At 30.2% G+C, this 15188-nt stretch overlaps 1 protein-coding gene and 1 long non-coding RNA gene across 2 annotated transcripts in view; one reads left to right on the forward strand and one right to left on the reverse strand.

The window, feature by feature from the left end:
• The first annotated feature begins 157 nt into the window (after window positions 1–157).
• fax (failed axon connections) overlaps window positions 158–15188 on the forward strand; it is a 31924-nt gene continuing 16893 nt past the window's right edge. Inside the window, exon 1 of the mRNA XM_003698795.4 lies at window positions 158–709. Coding sequence (XP_003698843.1) covers window positions 368–709 — 342 coding nt within the window. The 5' untranslated portion in view covers window positions 158–367. The remainder of the gene's footprint in view (window positions 710–15188) is intronic.
• Window positions 10672–11310, reverse strand: LOC147657437 (uncharacterized). The gene is made up of 2 exons (XR_015292369.1): window positions 11136–11310; window positions 10672–10780 (listed from the first exon to the last, which is right to left on the reverse strand). It is a non-coding gene; the product is annotated as an uncharacterized LOC147657437 (long non-coding RNA).

A 15188-nucleotide genomic window follows, 5' to 3' on the forward strand; every position in this document is an offset into this window, starting at 1 on the left:
ATGAAAAAAGAAAGGTAGAATCAACAGAGAAAGAGAGAAAGAGCGGCACGCGGACCGGGCAGGGGTGGCGGGCCAATTAAATATGGCGATAGCAGTGGGGTGTGGCGCTTGCGCATGCGCAACATCAACTTTAGCTGGGGGAACAGGAACCGTGGACAGAACGGGGCAGCGACGAGAAGGAACCGGCCGGCAAGCAGAGGGATCGACGAGTACCCGGCGTACGTTTGTGTGGTGCGCGCTGGTTTCGAGAGATAGGCTTCCAGTGTCGCTCGAGAACTTGTCCGTCAACGTTTGTTTGCTTGGTCGCTCGTATAAAGCGTTTTCTCGTTTTCATTAAAATCGGTCGAACTTGTGAAAAATAATCAAAATGACGATGGCAACGGAAACAGAGAATACCGGGCCGGAAAGCAAAGAGATAAAAGATGTGAAAGAGATGAAAGAAGCATTGAAGGACGAAACGCCGCCGGACAATAAGCAAGAGGAGAAGGATGCGGCGAAAAAGGAAGAAAGTAAAAAAGAAGAGACCGCTGACGCCGCGGCTGCTACGCCATCCTCGGCACCGACCAAAGCTATCAGCGTGCATAAAACCAACTACGAGAAGGATGTTGTTTATCTATATCAGTTCTCTCGAATACCGCTTCTGCCCTCCATCTCACCTTATTGTCTCAAGGTAGAAACATGGTTGCGACTCAACGGTATTAAATATGAGGTAAGTGTGTGTGTATTATTATATCTTCCTTGATAAGAATCATTTGAATTTCGAAATTTATAACACAGACAAAACAAGATCGATGTGAGTACAATGTTCCCAAGGTTGAACTCTAGGCGTCATGTTTCTTCTTGGTATATCCAAGAACGCGTCCTTTTGACTTTTCGTTTACAAGCCGGTTGAGTTAAGTTTCAATGTATTCCTTATATTAAGATTCGAATATATACAATTCTATCAAACCGTCAAGCGTGATATATTTAAATAAGATATAAAAGATGAATCCTTTACCGATTATTTCAAAATGGCGACTCTTGTCAACCTTTGTGTGCTCAAAGCAATGTTTAAATGCGCTTTCAACATAATTTTCGATCGATTTTCGTTACTTTCTGCGCAATCGGGATTTTACTTCGATTGTAAATTTATTCTTGTTACAATATTGACAGATCATTCACTCATGATTCAAGAATTTTTGTATACCTCCACAATATCGATTTCTCTTGACTGAAAACTTGAGAAAGATATTTGCATGTTTTTTCGAATTATTAGAAAGTTAAATGCATGAGATTTTACTTAAGTTAATTTATCATTTATCAATGTATTTAAAATTTTACTATAGAACTTTTTGATTTTTATGCCATAGAGGGTTAAAGTAATCTAGTAGCTTACCTTGAATTTCAGATACAAATATTTATAGAAACCTTATAATGTTTACACTCAAGCTTTTAAACAAGCAGCGATAATGTACCCACGTCTCTTTTGATGGTGGCAAGACTTAAGCATGTAATCGTGCATGTAATAGCTAAACATATAAGAATCTCATTCCCATTATACGATATGTATACACGTCAGCTTAATCCACCAGAACATCAAACCTGTTATGTTTCGAACTTGGTAATCTTTTATCGTTAGATTTCAGTTCGATATATATATATATATATATATTTCATCAAACTTTCTGTAAATAAAATATCGATGATCTCGTTAAGATCATGTTCCAATTTCCAACGTTTCAAAAAAAAAAAAAAATAATTAATCAACGATTTCTCTTATTGCGCGTAGCTATGGTTTCCATCGTAAAAATTTTATATCCGCCACGAGAGTAAGCAGCCGGATGACGGGTGCACACGATCGAAAAGCATGAAAATACATTTTCTCGCGAAAGAGGTGAAAGGCCCGGCGGCATGCATTCCTCTACGGACTTTTAAAACGGGTTTCTGCGTCTCGCGTGGGGGGCGAGCCGGAGAGCCTATTGGAGGGCTTCCAACTTGAACAGAGGCAAAATGCCCCCGTGTGCGTCGTGGTTTGATCCTGCGCGTTTCTGTTTTCAATGGGGATGGAAAGGACGCGTAGCAGACCCCTTCGAACTTCGAACGTACGCAACGGGACTATTCACTCGATGAGATTGACGCGTCGATTATTAATCGTTGCTTCATACCATGTATTGCATTGCTTCTCGACAAATACAATATCGATATCATGTTATATTAAACAATATCTTTAATATGCTATGAAGAATTGTCGTATTTTTAGGCGCCAACATATTTAACATGTTTTGGATGACGATCTTCTTGTACTCAAGAAAAGACGGAGATAGTAGTTTCTTTTTTTTCTTTCGGGATAGTCACATTACACAGTTACTTATCTCTCTGTTTATACACGTTTTTGCATCGATTTATTTATATCGCCAACAGCATGGTGCAGAGAGGGCAATATTGGTCGCGGGTCGTGAAACAAATGATAAATAATCAGGACGTCTTATTGTAGACCTTCTTGAAAACAAGTAGATGGCGTTATTGTTTTCTTTCCATATAGTTGTATAAAATTTTATTTGAATAATAATTAAATAATAATAGATAATACATTGTAGGATGGTATTATACGTGAATATGAAATATGAATTTTGTTAGAAAATACTTCATAATTCATCATATCCTTCATTAAAATATTTTTAGATAATAACTTGAAATGAATAATTTCACCTTCAATTTTTTAAAAATAATTATTATATAACAGAATATACAATTATACAATTATAATTTTTCAAATTTATAATTATAATTCTTTTTTAAAAGAAACGAACCATTTTTATATAATGAAATTAAAATCAATGTTCTTATACATATATATTATGTGTATAGTTAGAGAATAAAAGAATTCAGAAACTTTTCTGTAGCGCCTTCGAAACGAATGGAATTTCATTTCAGGGTAGCCGTTACTTTTTGGAAATTACCTTTTTCTCTCTCTTTTAATCGTTGTTATAGTGATATCTTTTTTTATCTACCACTGTCACTGGAGTCTCCCCTCGACATCTGTTGAACATATAACATTTTTCCCTGAAGAGGAACTCACACATGGAGACTTTGAAAAGCAGATTTTAGAAGATCGAAATTTTTTTTATCCGATTTTTATCTCTGTTTATTTTTCTCTGATAAATTAGCGTTTTCGAGGTTCGTATGTCATGCTTGTAATTTCGAATAACTTTTTATGTAAGAAAAAAATGAGAAAATATATTTTCAAACCATAATTATATAATTATGTTAAAATCGATTTAAATAAAATGATATGGTTTTGTCTGGTTAATCTTTGTGGATTGGAAAAGTTATTTTTAGACATGCTAATAGAGAATTGTGCTTTATGTAATTTATCAGTTGCAATTGTCGAATGTTACTGACGCCTCCACTTCCGGTACTCGGTTGTGGATACTTTGATTCTGAGTCGTGATTTCAAACTCATACTCTGTTCTGATTGTAGCATTAATAGAATATATTGTTTTTAATATTTTTTTTATATCTTTTATAAATTGTCCGTATATTATATAATTTTTTAATTCTTTTTGAAAAATATAATTCACTTTTAATAATAAAATATAATTTAAATATATAAAACACAATTTATACATATATTTATATATACTATGTGTATACATAATATTATAAAAAAAATTTCATGGAATATTTTCAATTAGGAAATCCTGTAAAAAATAAAGTTATTCATAATGATCTTTATTTAAGTTTTTCGCGATTCTTCTATATTTTTTAAGAATTCAATTCACAGAGTAAATAAAATCATTTTTTTGTTCAAAGTTGGACAGAAATTACCCTTCGGAATGATTTTCTAGATTGTATTCCCATACGAAGAATCGTAGTAATTCTTTTATAATGAGCGCTTGTTCCAATAGTAAAATGGTGGAACTGGAACAAAAGAGGTCACAGGTAATACGGAGGAAGTTCCTATTGAACTAATCATTACCAAGATAGGTATAAATAACGCATGGAGCCCGGATCAATTGGCCAACTTGACCAATTTTGCACCAACTATATAAGCAAGTCTGTAATTTCCAAGAAATGCTTTCTATTTTTGCAAATTATATGATAAATGTACAGTGTCTCTTTATATTTGATTTTAGAATGTTATATTTAGAAATTATTATAAAGTATATTATGAAAGGCATTTTTTTATCTCATAATAAAATAAATTGAATTTACTGAAAATTATTAAACATTAAAAAAACATTTGTATAATTTTTGAATCAAAAAATTTTAACAAATCTCCAATGTTATTTGATATTATTTTTCGGGAATATAATTACAGCTTTATTTAAGGCCAAATTATTATAGTATAGAAAGATCGAAGAATGCAATCTAGCTTATTGTACTTTGTTATTTGTTCTCTTGAAATTATCTCGTGAAGGGTGTACCATGCAAAGTAATAATAAACTGTTCTTCTGGTTACTATGTTAAAATTAAGGGAAAATTCAAGATTGATATTTTGGGATTTTTATCGACTATTTTATATCAAAAGTGCTACGCTATATATTCTTCATTCATTTTTAATACGTATTTTAAAAAATTTTTCTTTTCATCTTTTTTTTTTAAATCTATGAATATTTAAATTTATATTTTCAGATAATTATTTTACAAATAAATAAAAAATATAAAACAAATGAATATATAAATATTATACGCATATTAATGCATATTAAAAACCGTAATTAAATTTACTTATATAATATTAGAAATAAATTTCAAAAATATGTTGTATATAAATTCCAAGAAATAAAGAGATAATTTATTACTTCAAACAATTACTTCTTATAATGAATTTTACAAAAATGTGTAATATAAAGGATATAATAATAGAAGTACAGAGTTTTAGAGTATGCGTCTGAATATTCATAGAAATATTGGAAGTCCTTGAAAGAATGCATCATTTGCATGGTGTTGTGAAATAAAGGAGAAGGAAGAGACCACTTTCGAAGGTGTATAATGATCTAAAATAGCACAAGTTGCTAATACGCCAAACTAGGTTATGAAAAAAATCTGAAACAAGAATTCTCTGTTTCATATCTGCTTCTCACGCTTTCTTGGCAAGACGCGCTTTTCGGTGCGAAAGTTAGCGGGACACGGGAACGCGTGAAACTGTGCTAATTTATCCATCGAGTTCTCTCTTAAGTTTTTTCTAAACATTCATATAGGTATACACACTTGTGCTCCATATTTCTTGCATATATTGCAATCTCTATGTATATTAAGTATATAGTTTTTTTTTTTTTTTTTTTTTTTTATGAAACTTTATCTAAAAAGTTCAGTTCTCTCGTTTTCTTTTACTTCTTTTTTTGTAAAATATTCGTTTTTCATATATTTTTTTCTCGTTTTTCGTTTCTTTTTTCGTATAACTCTATATAATTACACGTATCCATTTTAATCGCATTTATTTTTTGTAATAGTAATTAGAATTTCTATTTATTCATTGCTCCAAATTCCAAATATAATTATCTACGTAATTATATCTATATAATTACGTATATATATCCAACAAGTCTTATTTTATTTATTAATACGTTCTATTCTGGTACGATTTGTTACCAATTACTTATTCGCCGATCATTGTTTCTTATTCCTACTGCTAAAAATATAATTTGTTTTCTTTTCATCAACTAACTTTTAATCAAAGATTAAAATCGATTATCAAAAATTTGATTGATGAGCATTTTGGATAGATATAACAGAACATAACAGAGAGAGCAACGAATCGTGCGAACGACCGAGAAAGAGTGAACAGGACAGATAGAGACGCGTACGTAACGCGCATGCCCGAACGAAAGTCGGGCCGAGCCATTTGTGCCCGGCCAATCGATTGTTTCCGACGTTTCTCCAACACGCTAAACTCGTTTCCGGTCCGATTTATCCGCGACCGGTTTCCGTGATACATACTAAGCACGAGAAGTCGACTACGAAAGCGATACGTTATAATTGCATTGTACACTCGCCTGTTAAACGGGTGATTGTAGCGGTGGTTTATTGACGGAGGTGGGGATAGTAGCATAAAAGAGGAGAAGGAATCGTATCTGGTACTTCTGCAATAAGCAACCACATCGTACGAGGATCTGTCCATGTGCTCCATCGAGCATAAGTATTATACTTTCATGACGGTGTAATGAGAGAAAGCAGATCTCGTTGCAAAGAACACGAGTAAAGTCGATCGAGGTCGCGTGTTTTAATCAACTCGTCCGTGTATTATATGATTTTTAAGCAGTAAATCGAATATAGATTACTTTTAAAAGATTTTAGATAATTTCACATGTGATCGAAATTCTTCCTACTGATATAAATCTTATTATTTCTGAATATTTTATCAAATTTCTAAACATTTATAAAGATCTAAATTTATGGTGTTTGTTAAAATTCAAAGTTCAGATAACACGAGTTAGATCACAGTTGATAGATTAAGTATGAGTTAGGTAGGCAACGGTGTCGAAATTCTTTCGAGGAAGACAGGTTTTAGAAGGAAACCATTCTACGGAGTCCAGTTATGGGTTGGGTTGGGTCGGGATTTAACGAGCCATGGAATGAGGTGACTCATAGGAACTCTCTGGAGAACGCAGTTCACGAGGAAAAACAAAGTGGTCTGGTATTTAGGTTGGGAGAAGTCAGCAGCCATAGACACCTTTAGCGAGCTTTATTACATCGTCCAAGTGTTTCCGATTAAGCGATCATTGCAGTTTGGTCGAGTGCTTAAATTGCATGATTGATCGGCCACTTCGAATCGTTGCCTACTTATTTTGATATCGCAAATCATGGGATTGACCTTCGAGCTGGTTCAGAATGATGATCATCGGATATAAATGAATTTCATAAATGACATTGTGACTAAAATAAATTTTATTCGATTTGAAATATTTGTTGGAATTTGGATGAAATTTTATATTTATTATTAAAATTTAATAAGAAGGTTTTTGTAATCTTGTAAAGTTCTTCATTGTTTATCATATTATACGTTCTTATTATCTTTATTATTATTATTATTATTATTATTATTTTTACTAATTATATGGCTCTTTCTTTATGTTTCTTAATATAAAAGACTTTATGACTGCTGATTCATACATAGAACAACATTAATGTGTCACCTACTTATAGCTTCACGTGGCATCATGCGTTTTAGTTTTTAAAATATATTCTTAGAATTGTTTCACATTTTCAATTGATATATTGATATAAAAATATAACCTTTTCCTCTCGCATAATATTTTTAATCAATATATCGATATATAAACGTATATAATAAATGTATATAAAAACGATATGTATATGAAAAGAATTGATAAAATTTCAAATAAAGGTATAATGAATATTCCAATTTTACAATTATATTTTGTTAAAAATACGAAAATGCACATAAATTCGCGAAATGATTATAGTTTTATTTTAATATAACCAGTAGTAATATAATCAAAATAATCATATTTCGCACGCCAACACATAATTAAGAAAAATATGGGTATATAAGGATTTGAAACCTTATCCAAGGTTATGTTTCATTAAAAAAAAAAATATACAACTGCACCTGCATTAACACGTGAAAGTATTTAAAAATAATTCCAAGGATTATGGAATACATATTACATTATTTATTTATTTTTTTTTTATTCTGAAATATTTTTCTGTCTCTAATTAAAAGTTCTGTCTGATCATTACATCATAAAATTTGTTTATTACTGATAATAATATTAGGATAAAGAAGTTCTCAATATACAATATGATATTAAAAGTGAAACGGTAAGAAATATATACGATTTGCCAAGTTGTCCATATCTCATGTGAATTATACAAGTAGGTTATGCCAGTGTTAATTTGGAAAACCGATTCGTATTCTCGAAGTTCTGGATATTCATGAGAGTTTATAACGCATCAATCCCTATTGAGACAAATGAAGCTAGTTTCTAGAGACTTAATTGGAATTCGCGTTTCCTAATTCCTATAAATAATTAGACTGAATATTAGCGAGACAAATGAGTAGTTTATTTCTTGTTGTTGAAAATTATAAAAATTATTGGTTGATATTGTATTATAGTAAATTAGGATTATTTTATTCGAATTTAATTTATTTAAATTTTTTTCAAACAAGCGAATAGTAGAAATCGTTTCATAAACATGATTAACTCTTTATCAATTATTTTATCACTGCATTTATGGAAAATAATAACGTTCCATTTTGCATTGAAAAAATATATAATAATATCTTTGGTCAATATTTAATACTTTATTAACTTAATTTTTTGATAAAAAAAAAATATCAATTTGATTTTACGTAGTCATTCATCATTATCTTCTTGATTTCATCGGCAAAATCTTACTCTCGAAAAAATTATCCATTTCTTTCAGTCCCATCTATTATTTACTATCCTAGCGTGTTAAAACATAAATATTTCACGATCAAATGTTGATAATATCATGAAATCATAATTACCGAGCGAGATGATTTCAAACTCGCAATAACTTCACAATATGATCCTCTATTAGTCTCAGTTGGCAAGCGTGTTAATTTAGCAATTATGTCGGACTATAATACATGGAATTGCGTTAATAAGACTTTCATTCTGGATGGCACATAGTTGGCCTGCTACGTCTGCTCTCGATCAATTCGAGCTAAAAGGGAGAAGTGAGACAAGGAATCGTGCGTTGTGTGCACGTTTCATAGTTGAGGCAGGTCAGATTCTTTAAATCACCGGAAACAGGTAGAGAAGAATGTGGATAAACCGTTCTCTTCCCCTACTTTATTCCACGCCTTCTGTGCTTTTTAAAATAATTTCTTAAAAGCTCTATTAACGTTTAAAAAAAAATGCATACACATGCGTTGATCAACGATGTTGCCATGAAAAATTTATCTCGTTGGAATTTCCAGAGCCACTTGTGTTTAGAGTTCTTCGAATCTGGAGAATTTTACGATGCGATTATAGCGATTGTGGAAAGGTTTAAAGATAAAAAGCGTGAAGGTTAGATTTATTCTAGAGAAATATAGAGGGCGTTTGTGTAAATGAAATGTTTTGAAATGTTCGAATGTTATGCACAAGAATATGATGGAATTTAAAAGTGGAAAAAGTGTACAGATTGTTAATAGATTATGAATTACTTAAAAATAGATATTATTTTTAAATTATTACCATTATTTTAATCGATTACATGATTACAGCAATTTTATTCGTAATATAGAAGAGAAAAAGAGAAAAATAAAAACATTGAATTTGAAAAGAGTAACGGAGTAATATTGTTTTTAAATTTTTGAACGAAAATTATTCTGATTCACTGTGGGAGGTATTTGATATGCCTTCCGGCTGTTCAAATGCGTAACTCGATTCTCTTTATTAAGGTTGCTATATAGGCTTCAATGAGTGCCAGATTTTTTTCTTTAATTCTCGATAATAATCTTAATGGAAATGTTAATGGAATGGATTGTATTGGTGAATACTAATAATAGAAACATTTTCATGAAGCCTTTATGAAACATTATAACGAAACTATTAACGTTTTATATTTAAATATATAGGTATATAAATTAAGAGAAATTCTTTCAATAAAAATAATACTATTTTATGATACATATTTTTATAACTTTTTATATTAAAAAACTTCCATACTATCATACTACAAAAAATTAACCTTTTTTTATATTTTTAAATGTTAAAGTAAAACACATCGAATTTTTTTATATTCTTGTAATTACGTCAGTTCAAAATTGAAACAAAAATAAATAAAATTGCAAATCATTTAGTATTTAAACAAACGATTTTCATCATATATTTCATTTATATTATATTTACAAATCTATTCTTTGAAATTTGCTTTATAATAAAAAATAGATTTTTTTCAAACAAAAAATTAGTAGGTTTTATCAAATAATTTTAAACAATATTTTCAAAATTTTTTATTACGCTTTGTCAGAAATATCAATCAGAATTTTATTCGAATCATCGTTTCAGCTGAAAGAAAAATTTAATTTGCATACCTTATCATATACGCGATGAAATTAGTTGAAATTAAGTTCGTGATAAAATGTTTTAGAAACAAATGCATTCTATATCATTTCTGTTTTTTGTTTTTATTTTGTAATATCTGCTAAAAAGTAATTAAAAAAAAAAAAAAAAAAAAAAAACCCGAGTGAATTTTAAAGTGAAAAAGAAATTCATAGCGATATTCTTGAATATCCTTGAATTAAAGAATTTACATATATTAAGAATGCATTTTTCTCATGCCTGCATAATGATTATCTTGTGCAAACTGCGATATATCTTGTTATTTTACATCTTATATTGGTCTTCTTTGTTCTTTATAGGAACATATCTTGTTTTAGTAATAAACTGTCAAAACAAAATTATTTTTTTCTTTTTTTTTATCTATGTTTTTTTTTTACACCTTTTCTTATCAACAGAATAAATTTTTTTTCTATACATTTTTTTTTTTTTTTTTGGATAGAGATATCCGTCAAATATATTGTTAATTTCATTAATTTAACGCGTCAAACACCATTTCTTTCCAATTTATCTTCTAAGAAAAATTTCTAATCATATTGCACGTGACTCTTTTGTGCAGTTTCTTGCTTTGCAACTTAAGCAACGAAGCGAGTAGGCAGGAGTAGATGTTATCTTCAATTAAAGACAGAATTTCCGACGTAGTAACACGATCATTGGTAAATGTACAGACTTTTCTTCCATTTGTCATGATTTCCTTTTTGTCTTACATTGCTCTTACATTTTTTCATCTTCGCTCTGGATTCCGTGAATTATTCATATTGCTATTTTTAACGCAAAATTTGCTACAATTAGTTTCGTAAATTATTCGATAATACCAAAATACGAACAGATGTTAATCTAATTCCTTGAATATCTTCAATTCAATTTAAACGATAACCTATTTTCTAAAATCAAACCAAATAAATAATATATTTTTTTTTTAATAAACAGTATAATACAAGCCTCGATTTTTTGATCTCTTGTTTATGAATATAAACATGCAAACGTTCATGAACTCATAGAAAGAAATCAATTTTAATCCACCATTCAGCGAATGCAAAAGATTTGTACTCTCTGCACACAAAAGAATATACAGTATACGTATACGTATGAATGTGTGTACGCCTGAAACCTTACATACGAAGGTTGTTTTCCATCGACGGTCGTCAATAGGTATCGCATTATAAACCAACGCGACGCGGTTTCCGCCCGAGGACTGTCCATTCGAAGACGCAATTCGTGATATACGCGTTCTCTCCATTCCTATATAAAGCATCCTCCGTTCGATTTGTTCGACTCGTCCAATAGATAGTCTATTCAATCGCTTCTCGTCGTCGTGCTTTATGAATACTGATTTACTTGTCGCTTGCACATACTGTTTTATGTGCCTCGAATTCGTGCGCATGCGTGCAGAAATGCGTTCACGCGATTCATTGGTAACCGCGTAGAAAACGTTCCTCTTTGTCGAATGGTGTTGAGGTTGATCATGTTTGGAATGATTCGTGTTTGATTGGATACGATGATTCGTAAACAATTTATTAAATATTTTGTATTATAGTTTTATGGAAATGAAAAATGAATTCTTCTACGTACGGAAATTTTATTTGCTTATTCAATTGATGGTTAAAATTAAAAAAAAAAAAAAAAAAAAAAAGGGAAGACAGAAAGAAAGAAAATTCAAAAATTAATTTGAAAAGATAATTGTGATCTCGTCTATTTTATATTACTACGTTACTTTACTACGTTACGTTACTAATGAACTAAATAGTGCCTCCTGTATACAATCTAGTGGAAATTGTATCTCTGTCCAACAACACTACCTGCCATGAATCGTTAATGTCTCATATAACACGAGTTACGTTTATCTATATCAATCTCATATCAAATCTCTTTGGAACACAATCAATTTTCATCATGGAAATATTAATATTATGTGTAATTATATAACATATCAATATATTTCCATTATAATTATTTATAATTTTAATTCACTGAAAACGGAAAAACCATTAAAAGAGAAATTGTGCCTTAATAGCTGATTTTACGATAAAAGCTATTCATTATTCAAAGCTATAGTGAAAACTATTTATATAGCTTATTTATAACATTCGTATATAAAATAAATAACAACATAATGGACAATAATAATGATAATAATAATAAATAAAATAATGAATTTCTTTCATTCAAATCGATAAATGATTCTTATTTAACGAACAAAAGTGGCATTGATCGGGAAAAGCTCATCGAAGATAATTGCTCGGCTGTTCAATGAGAATGGATCAATGTATGGGCGATAAACGCCTTATCCTAACGAGGTGGTTACAAATTAGCGGATTCTAACGTAATGCGATTATGTCTCGGTAACGTGGTATTCTCCTCCTTATCGGGGAGAACGATCAGAAAACAGACGGTAATTATTCATGGTTGATGATTCACTGGAATGGTATATCCTGGAATCGAGACCAGTGAAGCCTCGATTGTTGTTACATCGTAGATTGTAAAAATATGAAACAAGTCTAATTACATAGAGGAATAAAACGATTTATTGATCGATGAAAAAGTAATAAAAATTTTCAAAGGAAAGGAAATATCAGAAAACAATCAAATGATTGTATTGTTCGGAGAAAGACTGAATTTTTCACATTTCATTTCTAAAATTAATAATAATAAATATATATTAATATTCCGCTCAAACAGAATTATAATCTGAGCGATCATTGTTAAAACAATGATTAAATAATTTTAGAAATTATATGACGTTAAGTTTCAAAGAAATTACTTTTTTGTTTATTTATGTCGGATTTTTATTAACAGATTTTTTAAAAAAATTCTTTTCTTTTTATTACCATTAATTTATGCATTATTTAATTGTTACTCCTATGTTATTCCTATATAGTAGAAAAGATTCTCTTAAAATTCTCTCTTCTAATATTTTACAGTAACAATTTATCGATTATTTTTATCGATCATTTTCCCTTATTTTATTTCCACATTATAAAAGTCTAGATTACAAGACTGCACAATCTAAGCAACAATAAACAATCGTGTGTAATATGCCTTGCTCGTAATCTGTAATGCGATACTGGTGATATTACCGATCCCGTTACGTTGACACTACTGGCGGCAAGAGCTCTCCAACTCGATCGAGAGAGCCTTCAAACTCGTAAAAGTGGTATACTGTCTACCATCTGGTGCATCGATGACACCGTAAATCGCAAGTAATCAGATCTGTACTCGAAAAACCTGCTCCAAACCTTTTCGTTATGTTTCTTGCTGCAAGAGTATACGTATATAAAAGTTACCTACAATATTTATATTCGAACTCTTTCAACTTGAAAATTATTCCCCGTTATTGAAGGAAGAAGAAATTCCTTCTTGGAACCAGTGAAGCGAGTAATTTCACACCGAAACAATATATCATAAATTTCTTTAAATGCTTGGGTTTTTCGTCTTTAACTGTCATTTTCTACTATTTATCGTCCATCCATAAAGATGAAATGAGGCTATAATTTCGTGTCCCTAGCTTGCAGCCACAATTCCTGAATTGTGAACTCGTAACGAATAAACGAATAATTCTATATTTATAGAATATGCGTCAAGATGAGTGTTTTTGTTTGAGGTTTCATCTTCGAAGAAAATTAAATTTAAAAATTCATCTTTTATTTTTGTTTTGGAGGGAAAAGAGAGACGAGATAAACAAAATATATTATAATTTAATTTTTTTTTTTATTTATAGAATAACGTTCTGCCCGTTGCATTTTAAGACAGTTTAATGTTCATAAAACATCCTATATGTACGTGCAATGTATATGATGTTTATTTTTGATATTATAACAACCAACGTGTTCTCGTCGCGTACAACACAATGTTGCATGGTAATTGAAATTTATCGCTCGATAAAATTTCATCCTTGCTTCAGAACGATAGCGTTTGTGGATCTAAGAAATGATTCATGTAATTGCGATTTAGTGAGCTCGTAGGAAATAGATTGTAGGAAAAAGGCTATAAAATATTGGCTTTTTTTCAAATAGGATGATTGGGTTATAATTCGCAGGGAAATGGGACTTTATGGAAAGTTTTAATGAAATTAATATATTTATATAAGATCCTAAAATAGAAAATCTTATGATGAAATAGATATACGTCATAATTATTAATACAAGTATAATTACTTGTTTTTTTCGAAAAAAATATCTCAATGTTTCGTAATGTCAGAATGTCATCAGAGGTCGATTGTCATACAGATATTCACATATCAATTGTGATAACTGTGTGGCGTTACGCCATAAAAGCTTCAAAAATCCCTGATTTATTTCTGTCTCTGATATATGTATAAGAAATAATAAAGAAAAATATTATTTTATAATTTTTTTTTTTTAATTATAATAAATTCAAACATTTAATTAAATTTATATTATTCTCACATGCCGTATTTTTACTCGGGATGCACGCAAATACCGAATTCATTGTATCAGAATTGTCACGCCTGAGAAACCAGCTGATGACTCACTGGGCATTTAAATCGAAAAAGAAATAAAATGTCGCACCTGATGCACTATATCGTCGTAATGATTCGCAATACCTGCATAAACCATGGATATTAACACATTATTTTTCACTGTTTCCATTTAAGGTTCGTAAGAAAAAAATTTATATAAATTTCATTGCGGCAATCGCGATTGCCAAATTAGGATTTTTCTTCAAATCCCAAAACATACGGAATGTCCCAGATTTTTCGTATCAGGACACGGTCCAAATTTGTTAAAAAGTTATTACAAACATGAATATGTAATTTCAAAAAAAAAAAAAAAAAAGTTTGCTAATAAAAGGATCGAATAAATTTCTATATTATTCTCGATTCAAATGACAATGTTCGATATATGGAACAGAGTAGGAAAAATAATGATACGTACCACTGGCAACCGATCGATCGTTTCAAGTATACAGTCCATTTTTAAAAACGATCGATAATTATCGATCCTTCCTCGTTTCATTCTTAAACTTCGTTTATTTGTTGCATTTTCTCCGAAATATATATCGAGACTTTAGTTCAAAAGGAAAACAATTAGAAATATATAATTTTCAAATTATTAAGTTATTAAGAATGTCTGTTCCAATTTCGATCAAACCTTATTATATGCACGATAAAAATTTTAAATAGTTCTTATTTTATTTAAAGTAACAATT

Source organism: Apis florea, unplaced genomic scaffold (genome assembly GCF_048593485.1).
Source record: "Apis florea isolate Af1SG1 unplaced genomic scaffold, ASM4859348v1 contig_3158_pilon, whole genome shotgun sequence".
In the NCBI taxonomy this organism is placed as follows: domain Eukaryota; kingdom Metazoa; phylum Arthropoda; class Insecta; order Hymenoptera; family Apidae; genus Apis; species Apis florea.